This window comes from Talpa europaea (genome assembly GCF_964194135.1).
Source record: "Talpa europaea genome assembly, chromosome: 12".
Taxonomy (NCBI): Eukaryota; Metazoa; Chordata; class Mammalia; order Eulipotyphla; family Talpidae; genus Talpa; species Talpa europaea.
The window spans coordinates 77,633,167-77,644,166 of record NC_140079.1 but is presented as its reverse complement, the minus strand read 5'-3'; the positions used below and the strand labels follow the sequence as shown (position 1 = coordinate 77,644,166).

At 48.8% G+C, this 11,000-nt stretch overlaps 1 protein-coding gene across 1 annotated transcript; it reads left to right on the top strand.

The window, feature by feature from the left end:
• Positions 1-843: 843 nt before the first annotated feature.
• Positions 844-1,346, top strand: LOC311182062 (ubiquitin-ribosomal protein eS31 fusion protein-like). The gene has a single exon (XM_084250619.1). It carries the CDS (start codon positions 852-854, stop codon positions 1,320-1,322), a length of 471 nt encoding a protein of 156 aa, XP_084106745.1. The 5' UTR covers positions 844-851; the 3' UTR covers positions 1,323-1,346.
• Positions 1,347-11,000: the final 9,654 nt, after the last annotated feature.

Sequence of the window (11,000 nt, the reverse complement as noted above, 5' to 3'; positions counted from 1 at the left end):
GCGCCTTGCTCTTGACCTCAGACCACTATCCCAGGCACGGCTGCTTGCTGCCACTGGCAGGGGCTAGACACCTTCCTGTTCCAGTTTTCATTGGATGGTATTAACTTCTGGTCTCACATCCTTTTTACTCTCTGGCAGAGAAGCTGAGAGACCTTCATGCAAACTGAATTCTTGATGTCTGGTCTTGACTGTTTCTGGTGGGCTCTAGACAAAATCCCCACTCAAAGACCTCTGTGGGCAGAACTAAGCCCCAACTCTTCTGTAAGGCACAAGTTCCTTGTGGTGTCCCCTTCACCCCCATGCTAGTTAATCACCAGATGGCACTGCCAATGGCTCCCACTAACTGGGACAAGTGCTGGACACCATTCTTTATAGATATTTTCTCCTTGTATCCCCTAAATCAACGGGAGAGGCACTACCCATTCCATTTTATAGATGGGCAAATACAGTCTCAAAGAGGTTAACCACTTTGTCTGAGGGTCAACATGGTTAACTAACAGAGACAAGGACGGAATCCAGGTTTGTGAGACTAACAGATGACTTTTCCATGATGTCACACCATAGAACAAATCAACATATACAAGTATATACCAGGAGGCGACCCACTAACAAACAGATCCGCCCGTCTCTAGACCAGGAACTGAAGGGCTTACTAGGAGGCATGAGCCCTGTCTTCCAAGACAGCCCATCACGTGACCTATCACCACTTGAAGTTGGCTTCCAACAAACCCTGGACTAAGTCCTTCTCGGTTTCTAGTCTGTGCCCTTTTGGCAAGGGGATGAGTGCTTTTCCCACTTAATTTAAAAATAGTCATTTTAGCTGCGCCGGCCTTGGTGGACCCGCCACCAAGATGCAGATTTTTGTGAAAACTCTCATGGGGAAGACGATTACCCTCGAGGTTGAACCCTCGGATACAATCGAAAATGTAAAGGCCAAGATCCAGGATAAGGAAGGAATTCCTCCTGATCAGCAGAGACTAATCTTTGCTGGCAAACAACTGGAAGATGGACGAACTTTGTCTGACTACAACATTCAGAAGGAGTCCACTCTTCATCTTGTCCTGAGACTGCGTGGTGGTGCTAAGAAAAGAAAGAAGAAGTCTTACACCACTCCCAAGAAAAATAAACATAAGAGAAAGAAGGTTAAGCTGGCTGTCCTGAAATATTATAAGGTGGATGAGAATGGCAAAATCAGTCGCCTTCGTCGGGAGTGCCCATCCGATGAATGTGGTGCTGGAGTTTTTATGGCCAGCCACTTTGACAGACATTATTGTGGCAAATGTTGTCTGACCTATTGTTTCAACAAACCAGAAGACAAGTAATTGTGTATGGCTTCATAATAAATGACATTACAATTAAAAAAAAAAATAGTCATTTTAGGGACTGCCCTGGTGGCGTAGGGGTTAAAGTCTCAGTGCTACCACCCTGTTGTCAGTCAGTTGAAGCAGCTTGAGTTTGATCCCTGGCCAGGGAGCTGACCCACATGGCGCAGCAGACCTCTCCTGTCTCACCCGCTGCTCCCCTCAGCAGTGTATTTCAGTAGATCTGCCTGTTCTGCTCCCCACTCTGTCTCTGGTGAATCCTCTCACCCCCTGCACCTCTGGCCTACACCCTAGTTCTACGCTAAAGTAAATAAAAAATCTTACAATAAAGGAATAATTCTTTAAAAAAATAGTCATTTTATTTAGAGATAATGATAGAATCACATTAAGATGGAAGAAATAATACAGAGATCTGGTATACCTTTTACCAGCTTTCCCCTAGTGGTAACATCTTGCAATATAGTCTCCCTACCAGAAAGTTGACTCGTGTGTGTGTGTGTGTGTGTGTGTGTGTGTGTGTGTGTGTGTAGATTTACTTTGATGCAATTTTATCACCTGTGTAAGTTTGTATATCCAACACCACAGTCAAGATACAGAACAATTCCATACCACAAGGAGACTCCGAGGGGCTCTTTGTAATGGCACCACCTCCCATTTCATTGATATCTTGATCTTTTGTCCAGCCCGGCACTGACTGCTGCCTGCCTCTGGCTTAGACATCTGTTCCCTGTCTGGGCCCCGAAGTGGTCTATAGCAGTTGCTGCCTTGGGAACCCCATGGAAGACTGGACAAGAGAGGAGTCAGAGGACCTGCTTCCTTCCACTGCCACTCTTTCATTCGTGTGACCTTGGGACGTGGTTACATCCCTGTGGCTCAGTTTTCTTATTGGTAAAATGGGGATAATGAGGCCAGCCTCCTAGGGCTATTGAGAGAACTAAATGGGATAATGCACAGGATGTGCCTAGTACGTCCCTGGCATGGGGCAGGGCCTTTTTCTGTGCCATGAGATGACTGTGACAGCCTCAAGGCAGGGGGCTCAGGAAATGGTTGCTCTGGGGGCCCATCACCTTTCTCCTGCTCCTGGGCTGATCCTGAAGAGAGAATTCCCCTGGGACTGGAAGGGGATGTTCTCCCAGGAGTCAGACAGGGTCTTTCTAGATAAACAGATGCCACTTTGCCTCTTTGACCTTCCTGCTTTGTAACCAGATGCTCGTCTATCTACTCTGGGAAGAAGACAGGGCTGGGAGTGGGATGGGGTGGGTGAGGGTGTTGCCCCTGCCCCCCTGCAATGCCTCCTACCCCCCTTGCCTGTAGCAACTCAGGCCTGCAGCTGACAGAACTGATTACTGCCTGTGAGTGATAATATAATTCAGTTCCCCTCAAGGAGAGATGCTATCAGGGAGACTTTTTTTAAGAGGAAAAAATACATAATATACTGGTTGAAAAGGGCTATCTTTCTTCCTGGAAGAACAGTTATTAATCTCTTCCTAGTACATTTTCATATCATTTTGGACATTTATTTCCAGGCCGTGATATTATAAAACCAGGCGTTTGTGTCAGTTTTGATGCGGTGTAACACGCTGGAACATGAAAAGGCGTAATTACCGCTGTGGCCATTGGAATTGCTAACGAGATCCTGACATTTTCAAATCGGACCCATTTCTCAGTGATCCCGAAGTGAGCCCTGCAGCTGTGTGGGCTGCATGTCAATGAGCTGCTCCACTGGGGGAGAGTTGGGCGGGCGGGTGGGAGTGGGGACACTTCCATTCTTTGAGTTGCACCCCAGTGACAGGAGCTGTGGAGTGAAAATGAGTAGAGAAAGTGCCCCCCCCACAAAGCTGCCTTCTGCCACCCAAAAGTGAGGGGGCTTGTCTTGAGCTTTGGGGCCTTTATTTTCTGATTTAGGGCTGTCAATGCAACAAATCTTCATTGAAGACTTACTGTGTGTCTGGTCCTTTCACTCCTCAGCTGTCACTGGGGTGTAGCCTGGTAGACAAGAAGGAATTCATTCTCCCTGAAATTAGAGAACCCCCCCTGTGGGAAACCACCCTTTCTCTGCGGCTTCAGTGAAGTTGAATAGGTGGGGGAAGAATTCCAGAAAGTGCTTATGGAAATGAAGTTTCTGATGAAGGACAGAGGCTCTTTGGGGGTCCTTGCTGGGAGTGGGGTAAGGGAGGGGTGGGAGCTTGGATGGGCAGGTTGGAACTGGTCTTGGCTGCAGGGTGGTGGTGGTAGCTGGGAGGGGGGAGGCACGGAGGGAAGGAATTATTCAGCCTTCTCCTAAACTATGGCTTTGGGGTGGCACAGCAGCTCCTGCAGTTTGCTGCTCAGTCATGGCGGCTGGCCCAGCAACACAGTGTGGAATCAGCTTGCAAATGCTCTGAGAACAAACCAATTTCCTCCCCAGTTATCTGATTTTTTTTTGGAGGGGGGGAGAGCAAAATTTGTCCAATCTGACTGAGTCTGAGAGAGTGGCCCTGACCATTGGTCTCATGGGTAGGGTTTGGGAAGACCCTGGCATAATCTCTCCTCAGGCACATGACAGTCAGTTTCTGTCTTTGGTGACAGAGGTGACCAGAGTGACAGATGGACAAGAAAGCAGGGGAGATTGGGGGTGAAAACAGCCAGACAGCCTTGTTGCTGGAGTGGCCATGTTTTCTGGGGTACTGAGAGCCATGGGATCCACCTGGGTGGACCATCCTCTAGAAGGGCTCAGCACCCACAGAAGGAGACCTTCAGGGGACTCTTCAGATTCGAAGGTCAAGCCTTTCATGGGTCTGACCTGTGTCCAGGAAGGGCCTGGGACTTCTTCCAGGCCTCAGTGCCAAGTCTGGAGCCTGCAGCTCCCTCTTGACCCACGTGGACCCATGGGGAAGTTAGTGGCCAGGAATCCAGCTGTCGCTGTGCTTCTCCTCTAACTCTGCAAGGTACAACTGGATAGGCAGGTGCAGGGAAAATGGAATGACTCATGCCTTTTTCTGCCTTTCTGCCACTAGCCTCTATGGCGGCCACCTGAGGTCTTGCTTTCCTCCCAGGTTTCATTGCCCACAATTGATATCGTGTTGTTGTGGAGGGTGCTTGGGAGTGTGAGCAAGGGCACAAGCATCTATAATTGCGGACACCTGGGCAGAGAAGCCAAAGAGCATGGGCATGCGCATATGTAAGTGTGGACACAAGTGGGCCTAGAAGCAAGGGATAAAAGGGGAGATTCACAAAGGCTAGTGCTCAGTTGCTGCTTCCCTGCCTGCTGGACAGCCTGTGAGTCTGGCCCTCTGATTCGGCGTTAAAAGCCTGTCAAATACATTGAAGGCACCAAAGTGCTTTTTTTGTCTGCCCAAGTCAACAATGAGCCTGCCTGGCCTGTGATGGCTGCACAACAGCAGGACTTGCAAATCTCCCTAGAGTTTAGAAAACAGTTCTGGTTAAGTGGGTGGCAGCAGAGCAGGGCACATTGCTCTACAGACATCAGGATGCTCATTCAAGGCTTTGATGGAGGTATTCAGGGTAGTGGAGGCCTGAGTTTTTCCGAGGATCACTGGTGAGGATCACTGTCAAAGCCTCAGAGCCAACCTGCTGAGTCAGTTCCCTCACCTGTAAAACGGTGGCTTTAGACTGGAAGATGCTGATGGTCTGCTGGGCTTGAAAGTCCGATATGTCTCTGAGCCTTTGACTTGGAGCCAGCAGCCTCCTGGATGATGGCCCTGAGGAGACTCTGGGGTTCTTTTCCAGCTCTTGAGCCTGTTTGGCAGCCACAAATGGGCCTCCAGGGCAGAAGGAAAGCCAGGAGCCAAGAGGCTGCCTTGTGTGAGTGAGCGATTTGTGCAAGGATGATTTGTGAGGGCAGAGCCCAGGGCAGCAGGGCTGGGTTTCCTGGGGCTGCTGGTGAACTCCGACATCTGCTATTTTTCACTCCAGTGAGACCGATTTGCTCCAGATAGGGCCCTGCAGACTGTTTTCAGCTGTGCTGGGAAGTGTGGCGGCTGGCTGTGTTTCATCTCCAAGCCCTCTGCGAGACAGCGTAGCACGTGTTAACTGCTTGAGCAGAGAGGCCAGTGGATTCTCCATAGACCTCAACTCCAGATGATCCTTTCTGAGTAGACTTTTATTCCCTGAGGTGTTACCTCTACTTCAAAGGAATGTCTGCCCTCGATCTGAGGGGCTGCCTGACTTGGCCCACCCCTTACGGTAAGTAGACTACATTCCTTTCTGAGTCCTTATTTCACAGAGTGGTATAGAATGATCCCTGGTCAGGAGTCAGTAACTTGAATCTGTTGGTTCCTGGATGAGTGATCGTGGATAAGTCTAGCGACACTCCACGGTCTCTATTTCCTCATTTGCAACTTAGGAAGCTCCTATATTTTTAAGGTCTGATGTTCACTGAGTGTATCAGTGTGGTTTTCTTGGAGATAAGTGCCTAGAGAGCAGAGGCCACCAGCTAAACTTCTTTAGTATAACAGCAATGACCAATAAATATCAAGTCCCAGGCTTGTGGGGCCCCAGGGAGACTGTTTTGCATGGGCCTAGTTATAGTGAGTGGTAATGAGGGGTCCTGGACCCTGGTCCTGAGGTGCTGGGGGAGCAGCCAAAGAGGCTCAGACAGCGTGGGCCCTGTGATATCTCAGCTGGGTGAGAGGTGAAGACTTGACTTCTCCATGGGGTCCTCTACCACCTTTGCCAGACAGTTTTTCTTTTTCCTGCCTCCTCCCCAGTAGTATTAGCACAAAGTAGGTTCTTATTAAATATTTAGATTTACTTAAGAGTGAACCCTCACCACTGAAAAAAAAATGTCTTTAAATATCTGCAAGGAAGAAGGCAAGGGATAGGAAAGACGAGAGCCAAAGAAAGGGGCAGTTTTTAGGTTAAATCTCCTTCCTTTAAACCTTACCAGCGCTTCAGAAACCACCGGCTTATGTTATTTATTTTACCAATCTGCTTTTGATTACAGAATAGAGAAAGTGAAATAAATAAAATTGGCACTTAAAACCTTTCTCACCAGAACACTGATGGAAGTCTTCTGGCGCGTCTGTGGGCAGTACCATCTGTGGCTGTCACCTTAACCCAGGTGGAGCCGGGTGCCCTGGGACCCCACATGCCTGGCTTCCTTTGGGCTGGACTGGGTCACAGGGCATTGCACGCCAGGTCTGCAGGTGGACGTGGACTAGCAGGCTTGTTTCTCATCCACACGGCAGGTCAGCACAGGCCCCTGGGCCTTGTTGCTGGCGTTGGGCTCCTCTGACTGACTTGGGCTTCTCCTGCCAATCAGCCCCATCGGAGGCAATGAGACCTGCGTGAGTTCAGCCCATCCTCAGGGGTACCAGCTGTCTTTCCTCTTCCTTGCTTCCCTCTTCCATCTTTATTCCTGCCCACATGCCCCGTGGACTTGAGGCACCAGACACTGACAACCATTCACAGAGCTTGAGAGACCAGTTCCCAAAGGTGAATGGGGTCAAGTCTTATATTAAATTTCTCATTATACACATCTCCTGGTGGTTGATTCTCCAATCAAACCCCAAAAGGAAATAAAATAACTGGTAGGGGTGGGGAGAGGGAGCAAAGTATATGGAGCCAGAGGAGCGCGGGACTATGGAAAATTGGAAAGTGCAGGCGGTGGGTGGGGGGGTGGTGCGGAGTGAGGAGCAGGAGCCCAGCCAGTTCCAGAGACAAAGGGAGAATTTGTGCAATAAGTTGAGGTTGGCTAGTTTCATAGGGGATGAAAAACAGATTATTTTTCACCTGGGAAGGTCATGGCTCATATGGCTGAGGTGGCTTTCTCCCAGCAACTCCATCTCCTCGCCCAATTCCCAGTCACTATCTACCTGACTGCATGTGAGATTCACCTGGCGACCTTTTAAACATGCAGTGGCCCAGGCCCACGCCAGGCCAATTTATCAGGACCTGCGGCATAGCCAGACTCTTTGGGAAATGCTTTCCAGGTGATTCCAGGTGCCACTGGTTAAAAACAGCTGACCTACAACAGACACATTCTTGGTAACCCCGATGTGTCACACCCTTGCATAGTCCCCTCCCTTCAGTGAAGGTGAACTCTTCTGTTGCTCTCACCAATAGATGGGCAAAGATAATGGGGTACCATTCTCTTGATTAGCTTATGCTCTAACGTGGATGAAGGTGGAGTCTTATGAATAAACACCCCAGCCCCCTGTACTTCTGAAGGGTAATATTTCCCAGAGATCAGGCAGGACAGACTATGTACACAGTGCAAACGAACTGGAAAGTGGCACTTGCTGTGTTTCATCCCTGAGCCCTTAAGGAATAGCTGAGTGCATGTTAATTGCTTTGCTGTGTACAGTGGGGACCTTGATAATTCAGCCTTTATTGGTTATTTCTCCCTTCTGGTCTCCCTCTTCCCACTGCTGCCTTCTTGCTTCCTGGAATCAACACTCTGAGCTTGTCTCTGCCTCTGCTTTTGGGGAGGGGGGTGGAATCCAGGCTCTTTTGGAGTCTCCACATGCAATGCAAACATGAGGAGAGGGCCTTGGAGCCATTTTGTGCAGAAGGACCTTGGCATGAGTCACTCCATCTGGGCTGCTAGGACCTTGACTGTTGATACTGGTCTGCTTTGCACCATGCAGTGGTCGGGGAAACACAGCTCTTGGGATTCTTGGGCTCTAGGCAGTGAAAATGGTGTTGCTGTAGGATGTTGGAAGGAGAACCTGTTCCCTTTGGTGATGTGCACAGGATTTGGAGGTCCAAGTTGGGCCTTTTGTTTGGCCGGTGGAGTTTTATACAGCTCCAATATCTGCCAGTAAATAACTGCTCTTGAGGACCCAAGAATACAGTGAGGCCCAGTCCTCATGGAGCTTCCCGGCTGGTGAGGAATTGCACATATTTATGGTATAGAGTCCGCATGAGGATTTATGTTTCTACGTTTTTCCATTACCCTTGATACAGTCGTGAAGTTGCATTCAACACCATTTAATGTTTTGGACCAAATTCCACTCTTGTTTTCCATTATATTTGCCAGCCCTTGAGTCATCTCTGTGTCTTTCTTGAACTCTAGTCTCAGCCAATCTCTCAAGCTAAGGCATTAAATTGTCTTTTCTACTTGCTTGTTTTTGTTCCTGATATCATGATAGACCTTTAAAAATGCTTCTGCCTTATGTCGACACTTGTATCTTCTGGGTTTCTTTGCTCACTTTTAATATTTTCTAACTCCGTTTCATAAACAACTGTTGTATAATTATTGTTATAAAATGGTGGAACAGACCAGCTGGACCACGACAGACTTAATTCCCTAGAGTTGGGGTACACCTCTTTCTCCAAGATAGATGATGTGTTGTGACCTTCTTCCTGGCATGCTCTGGTCCTTTCTAGTGACTGCCCACTCACCCACACCACTGAAAACACCCTTCTCGGTGGCCTCTCTGGGGATAAACCCACCCCTCACCCCGGGTCCATCTTTGTCCTTCTTGGCCTGTTGGAGACCCCTAAGGTGTGAGGTGCTGAGACAAGGAGAATCTCAAGGTCGTGACTGGAAGACTGGTCAGCACGGGCTTGAATTGGTAACTTGAATCTGTCCAGACCATGATGTCCTTTCTGTGTCAGCAAAGCTAAGCCTGAGAAAGAGCAAAGATTAGAAAGGGAGTAGAATACCTGATAATGCAGAACCTTGGCGGTGATTACTAAGAGAATGATTCATTGTCTAGTAACTAACAAGGAGGGGAGGGGGGCGGTTTATTCAATAAAAATGAGTTGCACCGGGCACTCGGGACACTTGAGCTCGGCATGAGAGGCCTTGCATCCCCTGGCTTCCACTTCTCTTAAGCCTATTTTGTGTCTGCCTGTTCTTTATTCCTTGGTTCTTTTGGATTTCTCTCTCAGTCCTCTTCACTGGAGCTGGACTCTGGCATTGGCCCATCAGCTGGGGCTCTTTTCAAAACACTTTTCCTTCTTGGCTTTTGTGACATGTTCTCTCTGGTTCAACTGGAATTCCTTTCTCGCTCCTTTCCAGCATCTTGGCATCAGCACCCTCACATGTGAGCCCCCTTTCTCAAGCTCTCACAGTGCAGGTTTGTCTTGGATGGTCCTGCCCATTCCCCTGGCTTGAGTGCCATCTACATGTTGATGCTCGACTCCATATATTTGGTCTGGACCTGCAGGCTTATAAAATACTGTCATACGTTGTACTTAGTTTAGGGCCTAAACTTTGATGAGTCAGATAAGCCAGGCTCGGCTCTAAGTGCTTTGCATGTGTCATTTAACTTGATCCACAAAATCCCTTTGCAGCAGGCACCCCTGTCATTGTTGAGGAAACTGAAGTCTATTACATGTCCTCTCCTGAGCGTTGCACAGTCACCAAGTTACTCTCAGTTCTGCCTCCTTGATATCTACAAGGTCCTCCTCCCCTCCAGCCCCTCACCCCTCTCTGGCTTGGTCTTAACATCTCTCTCCTTGTAGCCTCCTCCTAACATTCTACAGCCTCAAGGTCTTGCCTTCTGCAAATCTCCTCTCTGCAGAGTGATCATTCTAAAATACAGTGCTATTGTGTCCATTCAGCTTGGATTAAAGTTTGAGATGAAGGCACTTCCCCCAGCTTTGGTTTCTCATCCCGAACCCAGCCATGTGGACCTCCGCCAATCCATTTCCTACTTCCACTTAACTCTACCTTTGTCTACCAGCCACCTCTTCTGGGATCACCTCTAAAAAGAGGTAGGTGTTCCTGTGCTGAGAACACAAAATCCCTGTGTCTTCAGGCCGTGGCTACACTCGGGCATGGAGTCTGAGCATGCCTGGAGTGCAGCTCTCCTCCTGGGCTCTGCTCTCCACTCTTCTGCAGTGATTGGCACTTGGTGGGATTCAAAATCATCCCACACCTTCCCTCCTGCACCCCACTCGGGAACAAGTCTGATTTTAGAAAGGATGCTCCATGCATCTTGCAGAAAGGGCTGGAGGAGACAGGGCCACATTGAGCCAGCTGACGTTTGTTTGTCCAGCTCCTGGATGGGGCGTCTGCAATCTGGGCCAAGACATGTGGTCCATGCTCCTCGGTCCTTGCACAGGTCTGGGGGCCTGATAGTGTACGTGGCCAGGGACGTGGCTGGCCAGCCTTCACGTTTCAGGAAAGACAGACCCAGGGAATAAGCTGCACAGACTCCAGATCTGACAGGAAAGTTCTGGGGAGCAGAAGGACTTCACAAAAGCATTCTCGGGGGTTATTAAAACAGCATGTTCCTTTGGAAGCAGAAGAGAGCAGCCACTGTTCCTCAGTGTTTGCTCAGAGGCTGAATGACCCTGGAGGTTTTGCTGCATTTGGTCGACAGCCCTGCGATGACATTGTTTGTGGCAACTGAGCCTGCTCAGGCCAGCTGTAAATCACAGGGAAGGGCCCTTGGGGTGGGGGGTGAGGGGAGGTGGTTCAAATTTCCACCAAGAGAGAGTCAGTAAATGTCTTCCAGAAACTTCAGGCTCCAGGAAGTATGGCCACGTGTTTTCCTCTCCTGTCGACTGGGGAAAGGTAGGGAGCAAGGGCAGTCAACGAAACTATCCTTTTTCTTTTTTCTTTTGGGAAAAAATTTGTTTTAAGACCTCAAACCTTTAAACTTGTTCAAATCTTTAAACCCTTGGACCATTCTAGTGATTTGTCTTTAAGAAATAATTAGAGAACACCCAAGATTTATACACAAACGTGCTTGACATAAGGTTTTTATAACAGCAACAACA

Bases quoted from the DNA above. Each gene is read 5' to 3' on its own strand.
- LOC311182062 (XM_084250619.1), top strand. From the start codon at position 852: ATGCAGATTTTTGTGAAAACTCTCATGGGGAAGACGATTACCCTCGAG.